The 23,926-nt window shown below is 43.8% G+C and overlaps 1 protein-coding gene across 4 annotated transcripts in view; it reads right to left on the bottom strand.

The window, feature by feature from the left end:
- Positions 1 to 528: 528 nt before the first annotated feature.
- The window catches only part of ZC3H13 (zinc finger CCCH-type containing 13), a 50,769-nt gene continuing 27,371 nt past the window's right edge, over positions 529 to 23,926 (bottom strand). For all 4 annotated transcript variants that reach the window (XM_081855454.1, XM_081855455.1, XM_081855456.1 and 1 more), the window contains 15 exons: positions 23,105 to 23,244; positions 20,059 to 20,216; positions 17,909 to 18,109; positions 16,202 to 16,372; positions 14,220 to 14,554; positions 12,706 to 13,173; positions 11,730 to 11,912; positions 10,245 to 10,722; positions 9,778 to 9,881; positions 7,829 to 8,836; positions 5,828 to 6,322; positions 4,449 to 4,598; positions 2,611 to 2,811; positions 1,666 to 1,829; positions 529 to 1,159 (listed from right to left, as the gene is read on the bottom strand). In XM_081855454.1, the coding sequence (XP_081711580.1) occupies positions 992 to 1,159; positions 1,666 to 1,829; positions 2,611 to 2,811; positions 4,449 to 4,598; positions 5,828 to 6,322; positions 7,829 to 8,836; positions 9,778 to 9,881; positions 10,245 to 10,722; positions 11,730 to 11,912; positions 12,706 to 13,173; positions 14,220 to 14,554; positions 16,202 to 16,372; positions 17,909 to 18,109; positions 20,059 to 20,216; positions 23,105 to 23,244 (4,424 nt within the window). In that variant the 3' untranslated portion in view covers positions 529 to 991. The remainder of the gene's footprint in view (positions 1,160 to 1,665; positions 1,830 to 2,610; positions 2,812 to 4,448; positions 4,599 to 5,827; positions 6,323 to 7,828; positions 8,837 to 9,777; positions 9,882 to 10,244; positions 10,723 to 11,729; positions 11,913 to 12,705; positions 13,174 to 14,219; positions 14,555 to 16,201; positions 16,373 to 17,908; positions 18,110 to 20,058; positions 20,217 to 23,104; positions 23,245 to 23,926) is intronic.

Raw genomic sequence — 23,926 nt, 5'->3', positions numbered from 1 at the left:
GGCAGGTTGCCGCCCCAAGCCTCGCGCGCCCGGCAGGACCTCCCACCGGGCGCGCAAGGCTTGTGGACACTCGCCAGGTCTGCAGGCTGCTGCCCGCAAGCCTTGTGAGCCCGCGGGAACTCCCACCAGGCTTGCAAGGCTTGCGTATAGCTTCCTGAAGCCTGGAGAGCGACAGGGGTTGGTGCGCACTGATGCCTCTCGCTCTCCAGGCTTCAGCGAAAGCCTGCATTCGCCCCATAGGACGCACACACATTTCCCCTTCATTTTTGGAGGGGAAAAAGTGCGTCCTATGGGGCGAAAAATACGGTATTTCTTACTCAACCCTTGTTCCTTGGAACAGGTGTGTCTCTTTACTAGCCAAGCAAACAATTTACCTTTGGTTGGGGAAGTGTTTCCACTTAGGAAGACGGAAGCAACGGTTATAAAAGCAACGCATTCATCTGTAAAAAGAGCTACCGCATGATTAACTTCTGTGTTGCTGAAGCTAAATCATGCTAGCCAAAAATGAAGGTAACAGTACAATGTTCACACACTGAGAAAACAAGACTTTATGTGGTTGTATTTTTGACATGAATGCTACAGACTAAACGAGGCACAGCTTTGCACTAAATGTAAAAAACCTCATTGATAAGAAAATTTTGCAGAAGAAACTTTATACACAAGCCTTTTTTAAAAATCTCATGTTTTTTCTTAAAAATTTAATAGCAGGTGACAAAACAAGTCTCCAAAAATGGACATCTTCACACACTTAAATACAAGTGAGTTCTTAAATAAGATCTGTAGTTAGATGTACTAAAAACATGCAGTGAACCAAACAGAAAGGTCTTCGAACTGTTGTACAAACAACCTTCTTTGTTATCCCATCTCGTAATGCACACTGTACGTATGGAAAGTGTTTTCCTCTTCTAGCACAAACATACTTCTTCACAGGAATCAAGATGGAAACATCAACTATTATCAAACAGTGAAAAGGCCAGAGACACCGACCAGCTCAGGACATGCAGATTTCTGGGATATACGGTTGTGGAAGCTTAGTGTCCTCTGTCTTTTCTTGTCCAGAAACTTGGCGAACAGTCTTGCGTTTAAACAACCGTAGACTCAACCGCAGTAACTCATTGTCTACTACTGGAGGATTTGTGTAGGTTTGTTTGGTTGTGCCCTGTTTGAATGGAGAACAATTGCCAAGTTAGTCACAGCTGCATGGTGGGTTCAGACACTGTCACTCTATGAACTTAAAGATGTTACACAACTAGTGCTAATGAACAGTGCCTGGTTTATTGGAAGAACATTTAGCAGTATGTCTGAAAAATGATAATTTCCACTGGTATCTAGAATTATTTCAGGGGAGAAGAGCATCTTAAAACAGCCACTAAAGTGAGAAGTCATCAGGTCTTAAAAGCCTCTAGTGTTCAGTCATTAATTAAATTTCTGCCACTTTTTAAAAGGGAAAAAATTGGTATATGGACAAGTACCAAACCCATTTGCAGAAGAAACCTAACTTAGGCGGCTTATGAAACAAGGGGAGGGTGCGTCAAGTTGGTTTAGATGCCTATAAAGATGATTCCATAGAAACAAGTCTCAAAGTTAAAAGATCAAGTCACTTTGCAATTACTGAGTGTTAAACACGTGTTTCTGTGATGCGGTGGGCCTGTTAGGTGCACTTGCCTTTTCATTTTTGACTAGCTGCTTGCGGATTGCGGAGTCTCTCCTAAAGCACAGGGCCTTGCAACAGGGACCAAGATTACACAGCAGGCCAGATCGTTCTTCCTTTCGCAGCAGGGCAGCCATGTTCAGGGCCCCAAATTCATGTTCAAACAAGTTCTCGGCGTCTACAGAAAAGCAACATAAAGAATATAATATTAAGAAAACGTTGGTAAAATGATGGATAAGACACCAATATACAGCTGTGCTATGTCAAGAGAAGAGTGTGTGTAACTAAAGTGAATGATGGAGCACCAAATTTGATTACTAGGGTCATCAGGAGACTACCGTATTTTTTGCTCTATAAGACTCACTTTTTCCCCTCCTAAAAAGTAAGGGAAATGTGTGTGCGTCTTATGGAGCGAATGCAGGCTGCGCAGCTATCCCAGAAGCCAGAATAGCAAGAGGGATTGCTGCTTTCACTACGTAGCGATCCCTCTTGCTCTTCTGGCTTCTGAGATTCAGATTTTTTTTCTTGTTTTCCTCCTCCAAAAACTAGGTGCGTCTTGTGGTCTGGTGCGTCTTATAGAGCGAAAAATATGGTATATTTGGCCCACACCCCAAGAGTTTCTCTGATCCTTTATTTCCCCCTCAGGTAAGTGAACAGTGGCTTTTCACTCCTATACAGAAAATTAAAACGTTGCACTTGGGGATACTTTTCAATGAGAGTAAATATTACCTTCCATATCGCTTACAAGGATCTTGGATGGCTTGTGCGCAATGTTTCAATATTTCAAAGGAGCAGCAACACATACAAAAAACCCCTTACACACGTCATACTTATTGGGCATGTTGCTACTTGAATGGATATTTCAAACCACTGATTTGATACAACCTATACAAAACTAACAATATCCTTGGATTTTTTTTCTAGCTTCATTTGGACACATCCAGCAAGCCAATTATTACCTTTAGGTTTCTCTATTGTTCTCTGGCACGTTTCTTTAATTTTGGTGAAGAGTGAAGGGCCGGCGAGTTGTTTGGAAATGCCGACTCTCAACATAACAGCGCCGGGAGTAAATTTCAGAAGAGCAGCTCCAGCCTCTCGCGGCTCTTTGGGCTGCTTTGGCATTAGACTAGACCAGTCTACATCTATTACATCCACAGGATCTGAAAACACACACAAAAAAGAAGTTATTCCTCCGCTCAAAAGTACATATAAGGCAGAGCTGAAAAAAATTATGGTCTCACTTATTACCATACAATGGATGCCACAGTCATTTAAATGGCTAGAAATCTGGAATTCACAGGACATCTATTTCTGAATAAACTACCGTATTTTTCACTCCATAAGACACACTTTTTTCCTCCTAAAAAGGAAGGGGGAATGTCTGTGCGTCTTATGGAGTGAATGTGTGGTCGATCGCAGGCTCCCTTTCTGGCCCCGGCCCCTTGCCCAGGCCTCCATTGCTGAATGTCCTGCAGACAGAGGCTGTTTGTTTCCCCAGCGACATGTGACTGGCTGATTAGATTATCTGTCTGGAAACTATAGAAACAGCTCCCTTTCCTAAAGAACTGTGAGTTGAACCCCATAAAAACAGGATTTTTTTCCCTTTGCAAAGGAAGCTCAACAACTTTGAGCTGATCCTCAAAAAATGGGCTTTTCCCCTTTGCAAAAGAAGCTGCACAACTGTGAGCTGCTCCCCCCAAAAACGGGGCTTTCCCACTTTCCTCCTCTAAAAACTAGGTGCGTCTTATGGAGCGAAAAATACGGTAAGTGACAGTTGCCAGCTACTCTCTAGCAAAGGGGGATGGAAGAGGAGAAGAGAGGAATCTCTTGAGTTTCTTCCTTGATGAGAAACATTGAGAGAGATCTTCCTTCATTCTGGCTCTGGCAAGACTTAATAATTGGACAGAAGTTAAACAGTAAAGTTTGGGGTTTTTAAAAAAATATCATGGCACATTTTTAACTCTTTCCAAGTCACTTGGCTATTAAGCTTATTTCTTATTATCTTATTGGTTGCATTTATATCCCATCTTTTCTCCAAGGAGCTCAAGGTGGCATACAGAGTTTTACCCCTCATCATCTCTACAGCAACCCTGTGATACAGATTAGGAGGCGAGGCAGTGACTTGCTCAAGTGGGATCTGGCTGGGTTCAGACATCGCAACCAGTGATGGTTTATTAGACTGGGAACAAGTCCTGCATCCATATTTATTCATTTTATTCATTACATTTATACACCAGCTTTACCTTCCAAGGATCTCAAGGTGGTGTCTATGGTTCTCCTCCACATTTGATCCTCGCAACCACCCTATGAGGTAGGAGATGGTCACTAGATCAAAGTCACCCAGTGAGCTTCATGGCTGAGTGGAGATTGCTCTTAAAGGTCCTAGTCCAATACTCTAACCTCTACGCCACAACGGCTCCTTTCCTTTCCCCACCCATCATGTTCCCAGCTTTGGTGCTGAAGTCATGACTTCTTAAAACTATGGTTTCCCATGATCTGGACCAGGAAGCTGTACTTTAAGAGCTGTTTACAAACCAGAAACTGATATGTTATTCTGTTATTTGGAAGGGATACAAAACTTAAGAGAACAGGGAAATTTCTCTCCCCTTTCCCGTGACTAACAGAAGTGGAATCAAGCAAAATCACAAAATGAAGGCCATTCATTTAATGTGTATAAATTAGGCAGGCTGCAGAGTACAGATTATCTATACATAGAAGCTGTGCAGACATAAAACAAAAGGGTTGAATTTATTTCAATTCACACAGGCTTGACATAAAAGGGATTGCTAAAACTCACCTGGCATCTTCTTCTCATCCTGTTGATCCTCCCTCTTTTCAGCATCACCAGCCAAAATTTCATCCAGTTCATCATCACTAATGGGTTCATATTCTCCGGCACCGGATCCCATTGACTGCATATCATCTATTTTGACTTCATCATCTCCACCTACAGAAGAACAGTGCCAAAAGATATCTATTTGAACTTTCAAGCTCACCTATACCAACATCAATGAAATGCAGACCTTCCATGGCTTGGATTCTAATGTCTGAGAGTCCAGTTCAATTTATAGAAAAGTGATCCCACTAAAGCTGCCTATCTCTCTCTACCCACCCCCCACAAAATGCTCCAGAGTCTTGGGCCCCTCTTTGAAATGGCATGGGATGTGGGTGGCTGAAGCACAAAGGGCAAAAACCAGAGATCACCCCTCGATGTGAGCAGATAGCAGTTTTTGGATCCAAACCAAATGTGAGCTGCATATTATATTTGGGAAGACTTTTTAAAACCCATTTGGTTAAGAGTTTTAACAAGAAACTTTCCATACTAAATACACATCTTTGTTGTCATTTTAAGCGCCAACTGAACATGCTGCAGGAGATGAGATTAGGATCTCCTACTGTTCTTGTTAGGGACGCAGGTGGCGCTGTGGATTAAACCACAGAGCCTAGGACTTGCCGATCAGAAGGTCGGCAGTTTGAATCCGCACGACGGGGTGAGCTCCCGTTGTTCGGTCCCTGCTCCTGCTAACTTAGCAGTTCGAAAGCACGTCAAAGTGCAAGTAGATAAATAAGTACCACTCTGGCGGGAAGGTAAACAGCATTTGCGTGCGCTGCTCTGGTTCGCCAGAAGCAGCTTAGTCATGCTAGCCACATGACTCGGAAGCTGTACGCTGGCTCCCTCGGCCAATAAAGCGAGATGAGCGCCGCAACCCCAGAGTTGGTCATGACAGGACCCAATGGTCAGGGGTCCCTTTACCTTTACCTTACTTGTTAGCAGGGAAACAGTGTTTGAAGAGAAATATGTTGCAACCTTTTCCTCCTGTCTCTTTCCCTTGGCATAAACTCCTCACTGCAACTGGCTCTAGGAGGCAGGGCACAGAGGATGCAGATAATGCCCATGTCCCTCCCCAATCCTGTTAGAGCAACTGTGTGTGTGAGAGAGAGAGAGAGAGAGAATGAATGAGAATGATTTGCATTGGAGATCATGGAAGAAGAGTCAAACACACTCTTCTAGAGGCATCTATACTGTTCAGGGCTCTGGCTACACTGCTGAGATGGTGTTGTGAATTGGACCCAAGATCAGAACCCTCAAACAAGAAGATGATGAAACACTCAATTCTCCATCAAGAAGATTCATTCAGGTATTTGGACAGCAAAAACAGACCGATAATACATCACCTTCTAAACGTTCCACTTTCTCAGCTTCAACCCCATCTTCAAATCCTTGCAAAGGTCCCAAGTCTTTATCTAGCCTTTCCTTCTCCAGGGAGGTAGAGTCCAAATAGATCACCTCAAATTCTGGATGCTCCTTGCCCGGTTTTGTTTCACTGTGCTTGGATAACTCTGCTTGAGAGGAAATATTGGCACCTCGATCTCTCTCAGGATTCTCCAGGAGTAGCCTCTCCTTTTCACGATCTGTATCCCTTCGCTTTTCCCGCTGTCTCTCTCGTTCGCGAATTCTGTCCCGCTCTCTGTTCCTTAACCAGTCTTTGGCTGTATCTCGGTCCCAATCTCTCTGCCTTGCGTCTCGTCGGTCCCGTTCACGATCGTGCTCATGCCTGTCTCTCTCCTGCACCCTTTCCCTGCTATCGAAGGACCCAGATCTGGAATGACCTTGGCGATCCGATTCAGGAGAACTTCGCCTGGAACTGTGGCTCCTTGAATCCTGTCGATCTGGATAAAAGTGTTAAGCAGATGCATGACTATGTTGTACATGGACTACACACCTAACAGAGCTTGGCTGAGAATAAGCCATGTTCCGCCAGCTCTCTTCTTGCTCTTCCCCTTTGAAGGTGATATTCTGGTTTGTTAGAACACGGTTTCCCCTGATGTCCACGCTAGGAAACTGTGGTTTAAGTGCTGCTTTACAAACTAGGGTATGATCCTATGTGCCCAAACCCCCACCCCTACAATTCACTGTTTCTTTGGCAGACAGGAAAAACTCCCTCAGCAAATGAGTCAATCTGGGAAGGGTTCCTGGAAAGCAGAAAGTCTGGATGCTTCTGCTCTGAAGATGCACTGTTACACCTTCCCACATTTTTGCCCTTGAGACTGACCCAGAAACTCCAGCGGGTGCAGAATGCCGCAGCGAGACGCCTTACAGGGTCTTCGCTGTGAGAGCACATTCATCCGGTGCTATACCAGCTGCACTGGCTCCCGGTGGAGTACAGGATCAGGTTTAAGGTGCTAGTTTTAACCTTCAAAGCCCTATACGGCCTAGGACCCTCGTACCTACGGGACCGCCTCTCCTGGTATGTCCCACAGAGGAACTTACGGTCTTCAAATAAAAACATCTTGAAGGTCCCAGGCCACCGAGAGGTTAGGCTGGCCTCAACTAGAGCCAGGGCTTTTTCGGCTGCGGCTCCAACCTGGTGGAACGCTCTGTCACAAGAGACAAGGGCCCTGCAGGACTTGACATCTTTCTGCAGGGCCTGCAAGACAGAGCTGTTCCACCAGGCCTTTGGTCAGGGTGCAGCCTGACCCCCTCCTTTGGCAATCTTTACAAAACTTTAGTTTATGGTTGCCATCAATTTGGATTTTAATTAACTTTTATAATGTTTTTATAATGTTGCACTGTTTTGGTGGTGTTAGCCGCCCTGAGCCCGGCTTCGGCTGGGGAGGGCGGGATATAAATAAAACAACTTCTTCTTCTTCTTCTTCTTCTTATATTTATCCCCAACCAGCAAGGGCAGAATATATTTGTGATAGTACCGCCTTAGAATACAGGCAAAGGTGACGCTACTAAGGATCTAAGCAGTTGCCATTGAACATCTAAAGATGTTCCATGGTTAGAAAAGGCATCATGGTTTGTTTATTGTTTTATGATGCCATTTTAAACTGAAAGCCGCCACGGGAGCTTCTTGAGTCCAAATTCACGCAATTAATGAAGACAATAACGAAGTCTACAAATCAATTTCAAAACTTAAAGAGGGCGTCGCATCAGGAAAATCATAAACCAACAACCAACCTTCAAACAATGAAAGGGAATTGTTTTATGAGGCTAAAGATTATGAAATGCATGCAACACTTGGGTAAGCGGAAGCCAGCAACTTTCCTCTCCCCATTGCAGCCTCTCCCTGGTGTTGGCTGATGCTTAGCAAAGGTCTGAGGTATTATGAGAATCTGAGGAAAAAGCGGGCAGAGGCAGCTTGTGCAAGCAAAGAACACAAGTGGAACTACCTGAAGAGGTGCTGCGGCTGGGAACCCCTCGTTTTAGTTGATCAATTCTCGACTTGCGCTCTCCGGCAATTTCTAGACACCTCCTCTCTCTCTCTCTGTCGCCGGCGCTGCTATGCAGGATCTTCTTAATGCCGGCCTGGTCATCTCCACTACGATGTGCAGAATCATTGGAGGGCGAGCGAAGTCGACTGGAGGTACGGCTCCGATTGCTACAAAGACTGCTGCTTCTCTTCTCTTCCGTAGGTTTATGGTGAGGGGGCTCCTCAACCACGTGAGGGGGCTCCACAGCTTCAGTCCTTGCGCGATGGCTAGTTCTGTGGGGCTCCTCAGAACTTCTCTCCAGAATACTTTCCCCACGCTCTGGAACGTCCTCATCCGACCAGTCGCTAAACGTTGTGTCCTCTCTCTTGGGTGCAGCTTCTACGACCACAGATTTCTCAGGCACTGCTTCCACCAGCTCCTCTCTGGTGGTTACCGGTGGTGTCCTTGGGCCTTTTTTCTTTTTCTGGTGTGGGCCGCTGTCCTCATCAGAAGCCTCAGAATCTCCTTTAGATCTTTTGCGCTTCTTTTCAGTGCTCTTCTTTTTCTGCGCTTTCTTGGGAGAAAAGACCTGGGCTTTCTCTGGAGCCGGCTCGCTAACAAAGCGCTCCAGCGCAACGTCATCTTCTTTCTTCTTCTTCGTGGCCTTCTTCTGTATTTTAACTTTTTTCTTATCTTCGTGCGCATGGTCAGCAGCCTCTCGTTCTTCAGAAGCCCGGTTGCTTATGTTTTCTTGCACACGGCTCCTTGAACTTTCGTTGGTCTCCCGCTGCTCTCGCTGTTTGTCCCCAGAAGAGGAACTCCGCTCCTTGAAATCACTTTCCTCATAGTGTCTGGAGCTGTTCTTTCTCTCCGGCTTTCGGTCGCTGTCTTTCCACCGGCTCTGCTTGTCTTCTGAAAGGTGCGTAGGACTAAGTGAGCGCGATTCCTGAGGTCGAACAACCTGGCTCAGTAATCTGCGTTTTTCGTCTGTGAAAGATGAAAAATATGTCATGACACTTCTTTTCTCAACAGGCCCTTACATCTGATTGTCTCGCTTAGGTCACAACTAAGTGGCCTGCACATATCCAACATTAAGGGACACAATTCCTTGTATGTCCGTTGCCGGTTACATTTTTAAATGCCCATTTTTTAAAAAAATAACAACCACAAGCACATTTGACATGAAAGATGCTCATAAGAAAACCGCCATCAATACATATACACCGTTTCCTTATCCTATAAATACCACCTGAAAGTAAAGAAGGATACTCTAGAATATCTTTGGCCAGACTGCACATTTAACATCAGTGATGTACTTTTGGTGAAAATGTTTCTGACTTTTTAAACCAGAACATTTTCTGTTTCATAAGCCAATCCGCAAAGAATGGATAACAATTTCAATTACAGCATGAGGAAAGTCTGGCAGTTTCAAAATTATTAGCTTTGTTTACTAAATACAAGTACATTAAACATGGTAAATTAGATTAAGTTCTAATTTTTGGAGTTTTGTGCTCGCACAGCCAACAGTCAAGGAGAACTTGCAGACTGACATGTTAGTCGCCACTGTTAATTAACTCAGCCTTCATTGTTTTTTCAAGTTCCACTCATGTTTTTAGCTAATCTGCAAAAGCTCTGACATTTTCACATCTTTATGATCATGGTAAAGTGCCTCAAAAATGGGCAGGGGAAGGTAAGTATTAGAAATAGGACGGACTTTGAAATGTAAAATGCAAGATAAATGCTTCACTTAAGAAAGCAAATCTCTGCAAGAATGACAGCCTTCCACATACAACTCAGCAATAAAATACTTACTGACATACAAAGGCATATACTGTACTTTTAAGTCATCCTTTGCCATCTCTGCTTGCGAAATGAAAGCAGTTACTTCTAATCTGCATCTAGCATGGGGGCTGCATGCTTTCACTTACTCTGATCTTCTCCACTGTTATAGGCATCGCTATCAGGTGAATGCTCACGGCGGCGCTTAGGTGATTTACGAGGGCTGGGGCTACTTTCATTTCTGTGACGTTTTCTATATCAGGCCAAAAAAACACAATCAAATTTAATGCACTTCTAAGAAATCTCTCATCTTTCACCATAAAAACAAACAGAACTGTAACAAATTGCAGCGAATTGCACTACATGACCTATGGGGGTCCTTTCCAACTATACCATTCTATGAGATAATTTTTTTACAAGGGATCAGTAAAGTGTGCGCTAGTCTTCTTTAAAAAACATTTTTTTTTACCATATGGCATATGAACCTTCAATGTATCCCCAATCAATTATCCTTTTGCAGGCCTAACCATACAGGCATTTAGTCCTTTTGCCATCTGGTGCTGCCAAACTGGCCATTCTAAATATCAGTTCATTTTCTTTTAAAAACCAAACTTACTTTGACTTCCTCTCTTCGCGGCTATCTCGTGTGGCCCTTTCTTCCCGGATGTCTTCTCTTTTGTCTCTGCGTTCTTCTCTTCCTCTCTCCTTGTCCTCCCACTCTCTCTGGCGCTCCCTTTCCTTCTCTCTTTCACGCCCTCTCTCTCTTTCACGCTCTCGTTCCCTTTCCCTTTCTCGCTCCCGTTCTCGCTCCCTCTCTCTTTCCCTCTCCCTCTCCCTTTCTCTGTCGTGATCCCTGTCCCGTTCCCTGTCTTTATTATCCCTTTCTCTCTCGCGTTCTCGCTCACGGGCACGTTCACGTTCAGCTTCTCTCTCGCGCTCCCTTTCTCGCTCCCGTTCGCGCTCTCTCTCCCTCTCCCTCTGTCTTTCATCTCTTCGGTCTTCACCCCTATCTCCCCTTCGCTCTTCTAATCTTTCATCACGTTCGACGTCATCGTTCCTTCCCTGGTGTCGTACTGGCGAGCTTGGTCTCGGATCTGAAATGATAAAACATGTTTCGTTTCCCTGCATAAACAGACAGACTTCAACATCCAGCTAATTATTTGTGTATTCCTGCAGAAGGGAACCTCCAGCCCAAAAGTCTGGCAGGCTTCCCCACTGGTCACATAAGGGCTCTTTGGCCAAGCCAAAGCGCCCTACATCTACCCTACACCTGACATTGGATTTGCAGGCACCACTGCTCAGCCAAACAGTGGTGCTTCTAATACTTTGGGCTTCTAATATTGGCCCAAGTTACCAAACTAGTTAACAAGTAATATGTTTGCTGAAGTAGCAGGAGGACCACAGTCAGTCCATTTCCTTCCTTCCCCCCCAAAAAATGTTTTATTAACAATTTTCAAGATAAAATACAGTAAAAATCAAACTAAATCAAAACAGTCAAAAATCAAACTAAATCAAAAATCAAACAGTCTACGGAATAAGAATATTTAAAAAGTCAAAAGATAAAAAAGCAAGAGAAAAGGGGGGGGGGACCTGTAAGAAGAAGAGGAGTTTGGATTTGATATCCCGCCTTTCACTCCCTTTAAGGAGTCTCAAAGCGGCTAACATTCTCCTTTCCCTTCCTCCCCCACAGCAAACACTCTGTGAGGTGAGTGAGGCTGAGAGACTTCAGAGAAGTGTGATTGGCCCAAGGTCACCCAGCAGCTGCATGTGGAGGAGCGGAGACGCGAACCCGGTTCCCCAGATTACGAGACTACCGCTCTTAACCACTACACCACACTGTAAGGCCCTTCAGCATATTTCTATCATGTATACCCTGTCATTTATCCACATACAGAGGTGATAAGACTCTTCCACCTGGGAGCCTACTTCTTCTCCCAGTCTCTCACCCTGGGGAGACCCTTTCTACCTGCCTTTCTTTCATGCAGGGAGCCCATTTCCCTCTTTATTCAATTGTTAACAGTCATTCTCCCCGGTGCATAACTGTCCTTAGGAAACTGTTCTGCTTCAGCTGCTTACTGATACAAGTATAAACAGCGCCTACCTCTCTCTCTGTTGTCGCGCTTGTCCCTTTCCCCATGCCTTCTTTCGAAGGAAGAATCCCTCGTGTGTTCACGGTTTTCGTAGCGATCCCTGTCGGGATAACTGCTCCGAGATTCCCAGCTGTCGTGGTAGCTGCTGCTGGTGTTGTGGCTGTCGACCTGAGATCCCCTTGCTCCTCGACTACCTAATGAAAACAGACATGTAGAAAAGCACAGGGAGATGGCCTGCTGCCGTGCTGAAAGGTTACAGGATCGCTAAAACCCTTTTTATAATCTAAAAAAAGTTTATAATTAGTTTTAACTTAAAAATACATGCATGGTGAGAGCCAGTGTTGTGCCAGCGGACTCAGCAGTTACTTCCCCTTCCTCTCCTTGCACTGTAGCCTCCTGTGACTCTCTAAATATGCTGCAGTGTCTTGTAACCCCCTGAAATGGATCTGGAGTCCGGGACAGGAGAGGAGGGAGAAGACGACAGGGCAATCCTATTTGCATGAGCAGAAGTCTGCTGCACAAGTGGGACAACCCTGTTGAGTTCCACTACCAGACTGTTATTTTCTCAGTAGGTACACTGGTGAATTAAAATTGTATCCCCTAAACTTGATAGTTTACCTGCTGGGTAAGAAATCTTTTGTGAAAGGGGCAATCACGTGAAGCAGAGGTGGAAAGGATCAGAGTGGCGATGTAGAAAAATACAGTCTAACATTAGATCTCTTAACACATAAAAGCAAATGCTTATTAAAAAGGCAACAATCAAGTGGATTTCTACCTTCCCATTACCCATCTGCTCCTTAGTATTTCATAACTCTTTGGAATACCCACAAGGTTGCAGATAAATTAAACAGGATGGTGTCTGTAGTTCGTAAATGGGGCAGAAGGCCGCCAGAATTTTAATGGTGAAAGGAGATTTAGTGAAGTTCAACTTTAATGAAATTTGCCTCTGAATCATGCAACAAAACCCCAGCATTTCATTTATTATACCTTTGTCCGATAATTCAGGTCCTCTTCCTCTACTTCTTCCAGAAGTTCTAGATTCATTTCTACTCTCACTTCTCGAGTCTGTCCTCGTTTCGGAACGAGAGCTCTCTTCTCTGCCATGGGTTCTTCCATAGCTACGTGATTCCTCCAAATACTGCTCTTCCTTTTTATGGGAGTCTCGGCACTCGCGGTCTCTGTAGTCATGGGTGTCCCGTGCAGAACGCAGGTCTCTCTGATCGCGACCTTCTTTATTGTCTCTGCTACAGCCCCTTGTGTCCCGTGAGTCCCGGGTGTCTCGAGATTCTCTTAAATCCCTACGGTCTCTGTTATCCCTGGTTTCCCTTCGATCCCGCCCATCCCGCCCATCCCTCGATTCTCGATCGTCTCTGTGATCCCGGGGAGTGCTCTGTTCTTGGTCATAGTCACGTTCCTCTCGAGTGTCTCTCTCTCTTCCCCTTTTTCCTCTCGTCTCTGAAAGTGAATTTAGCACACCTGCAGTTGAACAGTCAATTGCACAAACAGTCCTAATATCAAACTTCAATCTATTAAAACTACAAGAAACGCTGGAAGCAGAGTGACATTTTTAAAGGGTGATGGTGGTGCCCATCCAATGCCTTAAGACACCTATGCTTCTTAAACGAAAAGTCACACAAACTCCCTCCATCTCTTTTGGAGGGGGCTAATGTGTATTTTGTTCAATACTCCAGGCAAAGCTTGATATATATCTAATGCGATCAATCAAGCTGTTGTGGCAAAACACATTTTAAACATATTTAAAAACAAAAAACACTGCATTCCATCTCCCTTATCCTGCAACACACTGAGCTCTGTTCACAGCAATTTTACATTATGGTTTCCAAAGACTGCTGATTTGTACAAAGTTTTGTTTTTGTTTTATCATTTTGCACTCATCCTGCTTCTCTTCTGCCATTCTACTCTTGTGCCACTTCAGAGAAGTCATTCTGAATCTGCTCAGGCTTTCACCAATGTGACTAATTTAGACCCATCAGCCTCCTATCTTTAACCAGCTATCAATAATAAAAAGTGCTTTCCATTTATGGCATGCCTACTGAATTTCCACAGGAGTTTTTGCATAGAGACAAGAGTTGCAAAGGCTTTTGAAAAACCAGGGTATAAAATGTTCACTGATCACACGGTTGTTAACACCCTCAAATAATTCTAGAAAGGTGATGAGCAGTAACTTCCCTTTGCAGCAGCATATTCGTTTTCTTCCCCGGCAAGCTCTTTTATTCTAAAAGATTTACTAATGGTTTATTATTAACTCCCGGGACAGGAGTTAGATCAACAACCCCATTAACTTTTCTCAATAAGCTTGATGATGCTAGTAATGCTGTCTTTTGTAGTTAATACAGCAGCCAGCAATTCAATATTTGAGTTTAACAACTCTTGGGAGAAATAATGCCTGGCCTCTTGTAACTTTAAAAAACTGTTCTTACAGACTACAAGTTTGTAGTATAAAAATAAAAGTTTGCTTTTATTCTTATCCCTAGTCATACCATCCCTCCTTTCGTGGCGTCGATCGTGTGACTGTGAAATCCGTTCACGATCGTGCGACTGTGAAATCCGTTCACGATCATGCCGGCTTCTCTCCCGCACTGGTGAACGATGCCTTGAAGGGGTCTGTTTTTGCTGAGAAGGTGAGGTTCGGTGAGGATAAGGAGACGAGGAACGGCCTACAGGTGGGGAAACTGTCCTTTTGTAAGAGGGAGAAGGAGTTCTTTTGTGACGTGGCGAAGGAGAACGTCTCTGAATGGAGGAACCTGACTGAGATGAGGAAGAGTGATGTCTTGAGGACACGGGAGAATGGTGCTGAGTTGGTGGTGAGGCAGACCTGCAGACATAGAAATCGGGGGGGGGGGGAATCTGTGGAATGAGCATCCTGAGCCTTATATAACAGCCTTTCAACTGATGAAAATGAATCCAATACAACGGGCCTAAATTTACAAAATATTTCTCTCTGATCACAAAATAATATTTACATATAATTTCATAACAATGCTGCCCGTCAATTTGCAATTAGCTTACACTGTGACCAAAATGATAATGTTGTGGACTCAGAAAGGCAAGTAATTTTCTGACAATCATTTTATGCAATATATAATAACATCAGTGTGAGATTCAAAGACAACCATAGTGTGTAACAATATGATTTCAGATGTGATGTTCTACTTTGATCCTGAGTAACATGACTAATAATGCAGAGACTTAGGGTTTATCCAAGCAGCTGATGGATTCAGACAGCTTGCATTCTCTAAGTATAGATATATGTTCCAGATAGGGACTGCAGTGGAACCTCGGTTTTCGAGCGTCTCAAAAGCTGAATGTTTCGGCTTTCGAACACCGCCAACCCGGAAGTAATTGCTTCCGTTTTTGAACGCGCCTCGGAAGTCAAACACCTTCCGAGGTGTGTTTCTCCATTTTCTCAATGGATTCTGAGGACTGTCAATTGAGCCTCCATTGTTGAATGTTTCAGAAGTCAAACTGTCTTCCAGAACGGATTACATTTGACAACTGAGGTACCACTGTATTTTAAATACTGTCTAGCAATAAGTCTGCATGAGAAACAAACTGCAGACTTCTATCTGGAATGGAGTTAATATAACAATTATGGAGTACAGTTCATGTCTAAGTGGGTGAGATGACGCTCCATTTTCTGACCTTTTTAGAAGCGTTTGAGTAGTCTCAGGCTATTATTATTGTACTAATGCCATGGCTCTTTCTCACAAGAGCTCTAAACAACTTATGTATAGATCCTAAATGGTTTTACCACCTGGGGAGTTCGCAGAGCCAGAACTTGCATACCTTTGGCAACAAATCTGAGCATGTGTGTATCAAATCACACCAACCAATATTGTCGCTAACATGGAAATCAGCCTAACTAGCTATTGGGGGAAGTAGGACAAAGGACCTTCCACACCCCATGTTATAGCAAAAACTTTTTAGATATCATTTTTTCAGGCTTTTCTGCAAAATGGGGTGTCTTGGAACGTTTTGAGTATCAAATGTACCACACACTGTGTGTAACAACCATTTTGTTGTACATTTAACATCCCACATATGAAGATACATATATGTGTTATTTCTAGACTGTTAACCAGGGTTGAATTTTTTCTAGATTTCAGGTTTCTAGACAGTGTATAGCTATCAATTTTAATATCAATCATCAAGAGTGAGTCAATCCTAAGCACCTTCACACATTATTATACAAAGCTACCACTCTGCAAGCAGAGATGTATGTTCCTAGTTGCCACAGGATTTCCCCACAATCCCCTGGTTGAAACTTAAATCAAATATGTGGAAAAAGCGGTGGAACGCCTGAGCCCCAGGATTCCAATCTGTTTGGTGGCTTGGTCAGTAAAAGGTAAACATGTCCCAGGTTTAGTAGATGTAAAAGTGTCCCATTTTCAGTAATCAAAGTATCTTGGACTACACAAGTTCGGTATTTCAACAAACATATCTATATAAGGAATTATTCTACCTGCAAGATGGCGAAATGGAATGCTTATGGCTGCTGGATTTAGCTGGAGCCCAAGATGTCTGCCTTCTCCTTGTGGTAGGAGAATATTCTCTTGAAGGAGAAGAATTACTACCAGACTGTTCTTCTGGACTAGGCGAACGTCTCTGTCTATGAGAACTTTCTGAGGGATCTCTGAGGAATATACAAACAGCAATAGGTACATGGTATCAACAACATCACCTTGACATCACCTTGCCAACAAAGGTCCGTATAGTTAAAGCTATGGTTTTCCCAGTAGTGATGTATGGAAATGAGAGCTGGACCATAAAGAAGGCTGATCGTCGAAGAATTGATGCTTTTGAATTATGGTGCTGGAGGAGACTCTTGAGAGTCCCCTGGACTGCAAGAAGATCAAACCGATCCATTCTGAAGGAAATCAGCCCTGAGTGCTCACTGGAAGGACAGATCCTGAAGCTGAGGCTCCAATACTTTGGCCACCGCATGAGAACAGAAAACTCCCTGGAAAAGACCCTGATGTTGGGAAAGATGGAGAGCACAAGCAGAAGGGGATGGCAGAGGACGAGATGGCTGGACAGTGTTCTCGAAGCTACTGCATGAGTTTGACCAAACTGCGGGAGGCAGTGGAAGACAGGAGTGCCTGGTGTGCTCTGGTCCATGGGGTCACGAAGAGTCGGACACGACTAAATGACTAAACAACAACATCATCAACAACAACGACATGGAGACTGCTTGCGGCTTTGGTCAGCATGTCTTTGGCTAGAGATGAACTTGCACCCTTCTCAGAGCTTTTTGCAGTCCTTTGATAATGCACTGGTGAGAACTGTTAGACCTGGCAGGTATCTATGGAGCTGCTATCCAGTTTGGGGGATGGCGGCACTAAGTAGCTGCTGGCAACCTCCTGAAAATGGTCTCCCTCTGAGGTCCTCCAAGTTCCACTATGCCAACCACCTGAGGGCCACCCAAGGTTTAGTGTCATCAGTACAGCGATATCCTAGCTGATGAGACCGAGGTCTGGTATTTTTGCTGCTCTCTCGAAGCTTGGCAGCCATGGGAGATGATGAACAAGCCAAGTGAAGCTCAATTCCTATCCAATTGTAAATAAAGAAGGGAACCAGGAAGAAATGCCATATGTGCTGCAAATGGTCATCACTTAGCTAAGGTGGGCCTTGTTGAAGACTGCCTTCCATTTCTGGATTTCAGGTGTTGTTTGCTCACCTTCAGATAGCAACAGGTAAGTTCCAAAACTTGTAGTGTATCATGTGATCAGGAAAAGATAAACAGACTACAAATCAAAAGCCTTAAGTGGTGGCAAGCTGGACATAAGCCCTTGAGTGTTTAGTACAGTGGTGCCTCGCAAGACGAAAAGAATCCGTTCCGCGAGTCTCTTCGTCTAGCGGTTTTTTCGTCTTGCGAAGCAAGCCCATTGACGTCTTAGCAGATTAGCGCTATTAGCGGCTTAGCGGATAAACGGCTTAGAAAAAGGGGGGGGGGAGGAAAAAAAACCCGCAGGAACTCGCAAGACATTTTTGTCTTGCGAAGCAAGCCCATAGGAAATTCATTTTGCGAAGCACCTCCAAAACGGAAAACTCTTTCGTCTAGCGAGTTTTCCGTCTTGCGAGGCATTCGTCTTGCGGGGCACCACTGTAGTCTACAAATTACAGATGTAGCAAAATTAGACAAACAACTATACACAAAAATTAAAAATACCTTTGTTTCTCTTTTTTCTCTTTATTGTGTCTTTCAAAGTCACGGCCTCTCTCTTTCACCTCCCTTGGCTTCTCTTCTAACCGCTCTTTTGCTTTGTGTTTCTCCTTATGTTTCTTTCCTTGTGCCGTGTCTTCTTGTATCGGCGGCGGAGGGCTAGGCGTACGAGGACCTTTCTTTTTACTGTGGTTAGTTTTCGAACTCCTAAAACAGGTTGAGAAAACAAGTGTGGGAAGGGTTAATCGATGTGCCTGTAATCACAAAATGCTACCTGAACTAGAGCTGCACTCCAAAAGGCTGGGGGAAAGTTGCATAAAGTTTCAAAGCAACTACAACCACCACCATATATTCTCACTCCAAGTCTGCTGTAGCCATTGAAAGGGAGGACTGCTGCTCACAATGTGGTTGCCATGCAGAAGCCTCATGCAGCCGGCTCTGCATGATGGTTACTCTACAGCAAGAGATGTTTCTCAGCATCAACTTGCTACACGTGATTGAGGCTAATCCATCTGGTGAATCTGAGCACACAAAAGCTTGTCCAGGGCCACCAAGAGGCTGCTACAGTTGCACAGAGCTGCACTGGTATTGCAGCTAAAAATTGAGCAAAAATGCCATTGGGTCCCCTAACAATGTAAACTGATATTGAGTGAGTGTTCCTTTACTGAAGGTACATATTCAAATTGGAACAGAATCAAGTACAGTGGTACCTCTGGTTGCAAACAGGATCCGTTCCGGATCTGTTCCTGCTGCATCCCAAGGAATCTGCAACTGGAGGACTGCTTCTGCGCTTGCACGCAGTGCGTAAGGCGCTTTTGCGCATATGGCAAAACCCAGAAAAATACTTCGGGGTTTGCTGCATTTGCATCCCGAAGTTTATGTATCCAGAGGGATACGTAAGCGGAGGAACGACTATACAGAGTAACAAAGTATTATTTCAAAGACAGAAAGCATACCAGATTTCAAAACAGAAAGCATACCAGATTTGATTTAATAATAATAATAATAATAAAATTTATATCTCGCCCATCTGGCTGGGTTTCCCCAGCCACTCTGGGCAGCTTACAACATATATAAAAACACAACAAAACATCAAACTTTAAAAAAAAAAACAAAATATCCTATACAAGCATCAAACAAACCAACAGAAACCAATAAAGCAACAGAATCCAATAACAAAAAATAATAAACAATTTACAATTATACTCAATGAAAATAACCGCCTACCCAAACTAAACATTTAACCAATACCAACCCAACAAAAACAAAACAGGAACCAAAATTAGAACCATTGAAAACATTTTAGACAGTTGCCCCAATCCAAAAGTTGATTATTTACATTTCATCATTGTTCAAAAAGATCATAAAGCAGATTAAGATACACAAAAATCAATCCATTAGATTACATAATTATCCCGTGTCATATCTAATGTTTTGATTATAATTTCCAACATTTCTTTCCTTTGAAGCCAAGAGAAATTATTTTATTTTTACGAATAATTTTACATTTATTTCTCATGAACTTTTTAAACAACAGTTGACATAAAACTTGGTTTTTGTTACTTCATCCTTGGTTAAGAACAGTGAAATGACCATTTAATCTGCTGAGAGAAATCTCAATCCACTGAGAATCTGCAGGGAGACCTGTTTGCCACCTTGCAAGCAGAAGTTAGAGGTGGTGAAGTTGCTTTAAGCATGCTTTGGTTGGTGCAGACAATGAAAATCACACTTTGCGAACACACTGCAAAGCAGAGTTCTGTAGCTTGGTTTGCAGTCAGTCTGAATTATGGCTGAGATACCTAGGAATAATTCTTAACTTTGGATAAAGAAAATGAACTATGCTTGCATGTTATGTCAGCAAAAGGTCATCCCATTCTATCCACAACATTCACAACAATTCAAGGTATTTATTACTGCAGATGTTATTTGAAGCTTAACAAATTTCAAATGACATAAATGTTGTTTATTCATGTCATAAAAATTATCTACCATTTGATTGTAGAAAAAAACGCAAAGCACTTTTTCCTCTAATACTTAGGGAGCTCTGGCTAAGATAAACAACCAGCACCATCCATCCCCTTCAACAAATTTTAGGCCACACCACCACTCAAGGAATAACACACATTTTCTTTTACCAAACATGCATATATACTAACCTCTGTTGGTCCAAGAGGGGTGAAGAAACTGCAGAAGTCTTTTTCTCCCTCTTAGCGGTTGAAGAGGAAGATTTGGGGCTTGATCGCAGTTTTGGAGATTTGCTAGATTTTCTGGCTGAAGGTGAGGATAATTTTGACCCAACAGCCTCTGGAGAAATCTTAACAAAGGGAAACAATAAATTTGTTAATGCCCCAATTTGCTTTACATTGCTACGAGTCCAGCAACAAAAAGTCGCAATGTGGAATGCTTCTGTTGAGATTTTCTGCTCCATTTCTTTCTTTCCTCTTCCAGCCAGGCTGTGTTCAGCAAACTTTGGGGTTTAATCTGCAAATACCTTCCTCTTGGGTGGGACGCAGGTGGCGCTGTGTGTTAAACCACAGAGCCTAGGGCTTGCCGATCAGAAGATCGGCGGTTCGAATCCCTGCGACGGGGTGAGCTCCCGTTACTCGGTCCCTGCTCCTGCCAACCTAGCAGTTCGAAAGCACGTCAAAGTGCAAGTAGATAAATAGGTACCGCTCTGGCGGGTAGGTAAACGGCGTTTCCGTGCGCTGCTCTGGTTCGCCAGAAGTGGCTTAGTCATGCTGGCCACATGACCCGGAAGCTGTACGCCGGCTCCCTCGGCCAATAAAGCGAGATGAGCGCTGCAACCCGAGTCGGCCATGATTGGACCTAATGGTCAGGGGTCTCTTTACCCTTTACCTTCTTCTTGTTTACGGGTGGGTGTTAGTTTGGGCTACAGGCACTTCATAAACTTATTTGGTATTGGGTCCACAAAGCAGGGCTGGGCAACTTGTGGTATTCTAGATATTGGCTGCACTATATCCCCCATCATCCCTGACCACCATCCAAGCTGGCTAGCGCTGATGTTTCTTGTAATCCAACATCAAGGGCCACAGGTTCCCCATTGCTAATCTAGATCACCCCCAACTACTGGTTTAACAAAGAGAGCTCTCTGTGGTCTGACTGCACTTCATTTCACTCATGTTCCAGTGTGGAGTGCTTACGGCTCCAGCCACTCAATTTCATTCATTCCCCACTGCCCCATCAAAGAATCAGTCAGTATTCCATGTTCATTAAGTATCTCATTCACCATTTGCCAGTTTTCTTCAACTTTTCTTCCTTTGCATCCCACCCTTTTGATTTTGAGGAGGAATGGCCACATCTGTGCTCAATCCCAGCTGTATTAAATTATCATTGTCTCCACAGATGTCTCTGGGCATTTCTCGCCTTCATCCCTATGGACATTTAAAACAGCTTCTCTGTGTGAACTAGAAGTGATGTACCCAGGCAGAGAGGTGTTTATGTATACGTAACTGTTTCTGTGAAAGTGAAAGCTGGACCATAAAGAAGGCTGATCGCCGAAAAATTGATGCTTTTGAATTATGGTGCTGGAGGAGACTCTTGAGAGTCCCATGGACTGCAAGAAGATCAAACTTATCCATTCTGAATGAAATCAGCCCTGAGCTCACTGGAAGGACAGATCCTGAAGCTGAGGCTCCAATGCTTTGGCCACCTCATGAGAAGAGAAGACTCCCTGGAAAAGACCCTGACGTTGGGAAAGAAGGAGAAGGGGACGACAGAGGACGAGATAGTTGGATAGTGTTCTCGAAGCTACCGGCATGAGTTTGACCAAACTGCGGGAGGCAGTGGAAGACAGATGTGCCTGGCGTGCTCTGGTCCATGGGGTCACAAAGAGTCGGACATGACTAAACAACTAAACAACAACAACAACTGTTTCTGTCTTCCAAGTCTGTCTTCTAATTCCTGTCCCTTCTGGTTTCCTGCACCCCCTCAATCTCTCAACAACATGCCGTTGTTTTGTGCCCCCACCCCTTTCGAGTTCCTTCCCCTAAATATTCTTTTGTACTTTTGTCTCAGGGTTACTCCAACTCTGATACTTGCTTTCTGGCTGTGGTTTTGGCTACGGAAGCACAGATACAAAGACAACTTGATTGGGATATACACGCATGTTATGAAGACATTTATCAAACTATCGCTGAAAGTTGAGATCATGGAAATCATTCAAATTTTTTTTTTTTATCAATTATCCACCCTTCAGTCTAAGAACCCAGGGTGCGTTAGAGCATTAAAGCACAATATTAAAAACAATTGAAAACTACAATAATAAAAATGAAGTAAAAGGATAAAGAGTTGTGCACTGGTTGCTAATTTGCTACCAGGCCACATTCAAGGTGTTACTATTAGTAGATAAGGGACACGGGTGGTGCTGTGGGTTAAACCACAGAGCCTAGGACTTGCCGATCGGAAGGTCGGCGGTTCGAATCCCCGTGATGGGGTGTGCTCCCGTTGCTCGGTCCCTGCTCCTGCCAACTTAGCAGTTTGAAAGCACGTCAAAGTGCAAGTAGATAAATAGGTACCGCTCCGGTGGGAAGGTAAACGGCATTTCTGTGCGCTGCTCTGGTTAGCCAGAAGCGGCATAGTCATGCTGGCCACATGACCCAGAAGCTGTATGCTGGCTCCCTCGGCCAATAAAGCGAGATGAGTGCCGCAACCCCAGAGTCGGTCACGACTGGATCCAGTGGTCAGGGTCCTTATTAGTAGATAAAGCCCTGAACAACTTGGTTTATGGGCTCACTCAACCACTTTGATTGGCAGAACTATTAACAGGCACCACACAAAACCCGCTCCTATTTGGTGCCTGCTAAAAATATTTTTTTGACATGTCTACCCTGATGTCTAGAAAGTTGCTATGAGCCTTAATCTGTTTTTAGTCTATTATTCTAGCTTTTTTGTCTTATACTAATATTATAACTTAGTGATAATTTTATTGTTTTTTGTAAACTGCTTTGACTTTTTTCTTTACATTCAAGCGGCTTATAAATTTTATGAAATAAATAAAAACAAATTGCTGTGACTCCACATTTATTTGTGGAGCTAAAAGGAAGCTCAAGAGCACGTAGCACACAGTATATGCCATTATCAGCAACAGATGCGTCACTAACTACTATTATCCTGAAGGCTTGTTCAAATCTTAATTCTTAAACTTTTATTGGCTGTGTGGTGTTTTATTTTTGAGATACAAACCTCCTTTTTAATTACTATCTCTTCCCTTTTCTCCATGTTTTCTTCTTCAAGCTTCATTAACTCTCTCTGGATCTTCTGACGCTTCATTTCCAAAGAAAGCTCGTGGTCATAATCGTAGTTAACGTCTCCGTTATCAGAATCTTAATTTATTAAAGCAAACAAAAGAAGTCAGTGAAACGGTATCCTTGACATTCTCTATACAGTGGTGCCTTGCAAGACGAAAAGAATCCGTTCCGCGATTCTCTTCGTCTAGCGGTTTTTTCGTCTTGCGAAGCAAGCCCATTGACGGCTTATCGGCTTAGCGCTATTAGCGGCTTAGCAGCTTTTAGCGGCTTATCGGCTCAGCGGATCAGCTGATAAGCGGCTTAGAAAAAGGGGGGGAGGGGAAAAAACCCGCAGGAACTTGCAATACATTTTCGTCTTGCAAAGCAAGCTCATAAGGAAATTCGTTTTGCGAAGCGCCTCCAAAACGGAAAACCCTTTCGTCTAGCGGGTTTTCCGTCTTGCAAGGCATTCGTCTTGCGGGGCACCACTGTATTAAAAACATGTCAACTATAGGATGACTATAATTTGATACAATCTTGGGTCCCTGGCTGTTGTTGGACTACAACATCCCTGACACTGGTCCTGCTAACTGGGGATGGTGGGAGGTATAGTCCAACATCAGCTGGGGAACAAAGTTGAGGAACACTGATTTAATGGATAAGGATATTAGGGTTCAGGGTGATCAATGTAACATTACTAGGAATCAGGAAGACACTGATTTTTAGAACGGAAATTGTTCAGTGATGTCAGCGGCCTAAACTATGTTACCCTGAAAGG

The sequence above is a fragment of the Podarcis erhardii genome, assembly GCF_964252035.2.
Source record: "Podarcis erhardii genome assembly, chromosome: 3".
Taxonomy (NCBI): Eukaryota; Metazoa; Chordata; class Lepidosauria; order Squamata; family Lacertidae; genus Podarcis; species Podarcis erhardii.
This window is presented reverse-complemented; position numbering and strand designations above follow the sequence as displayed.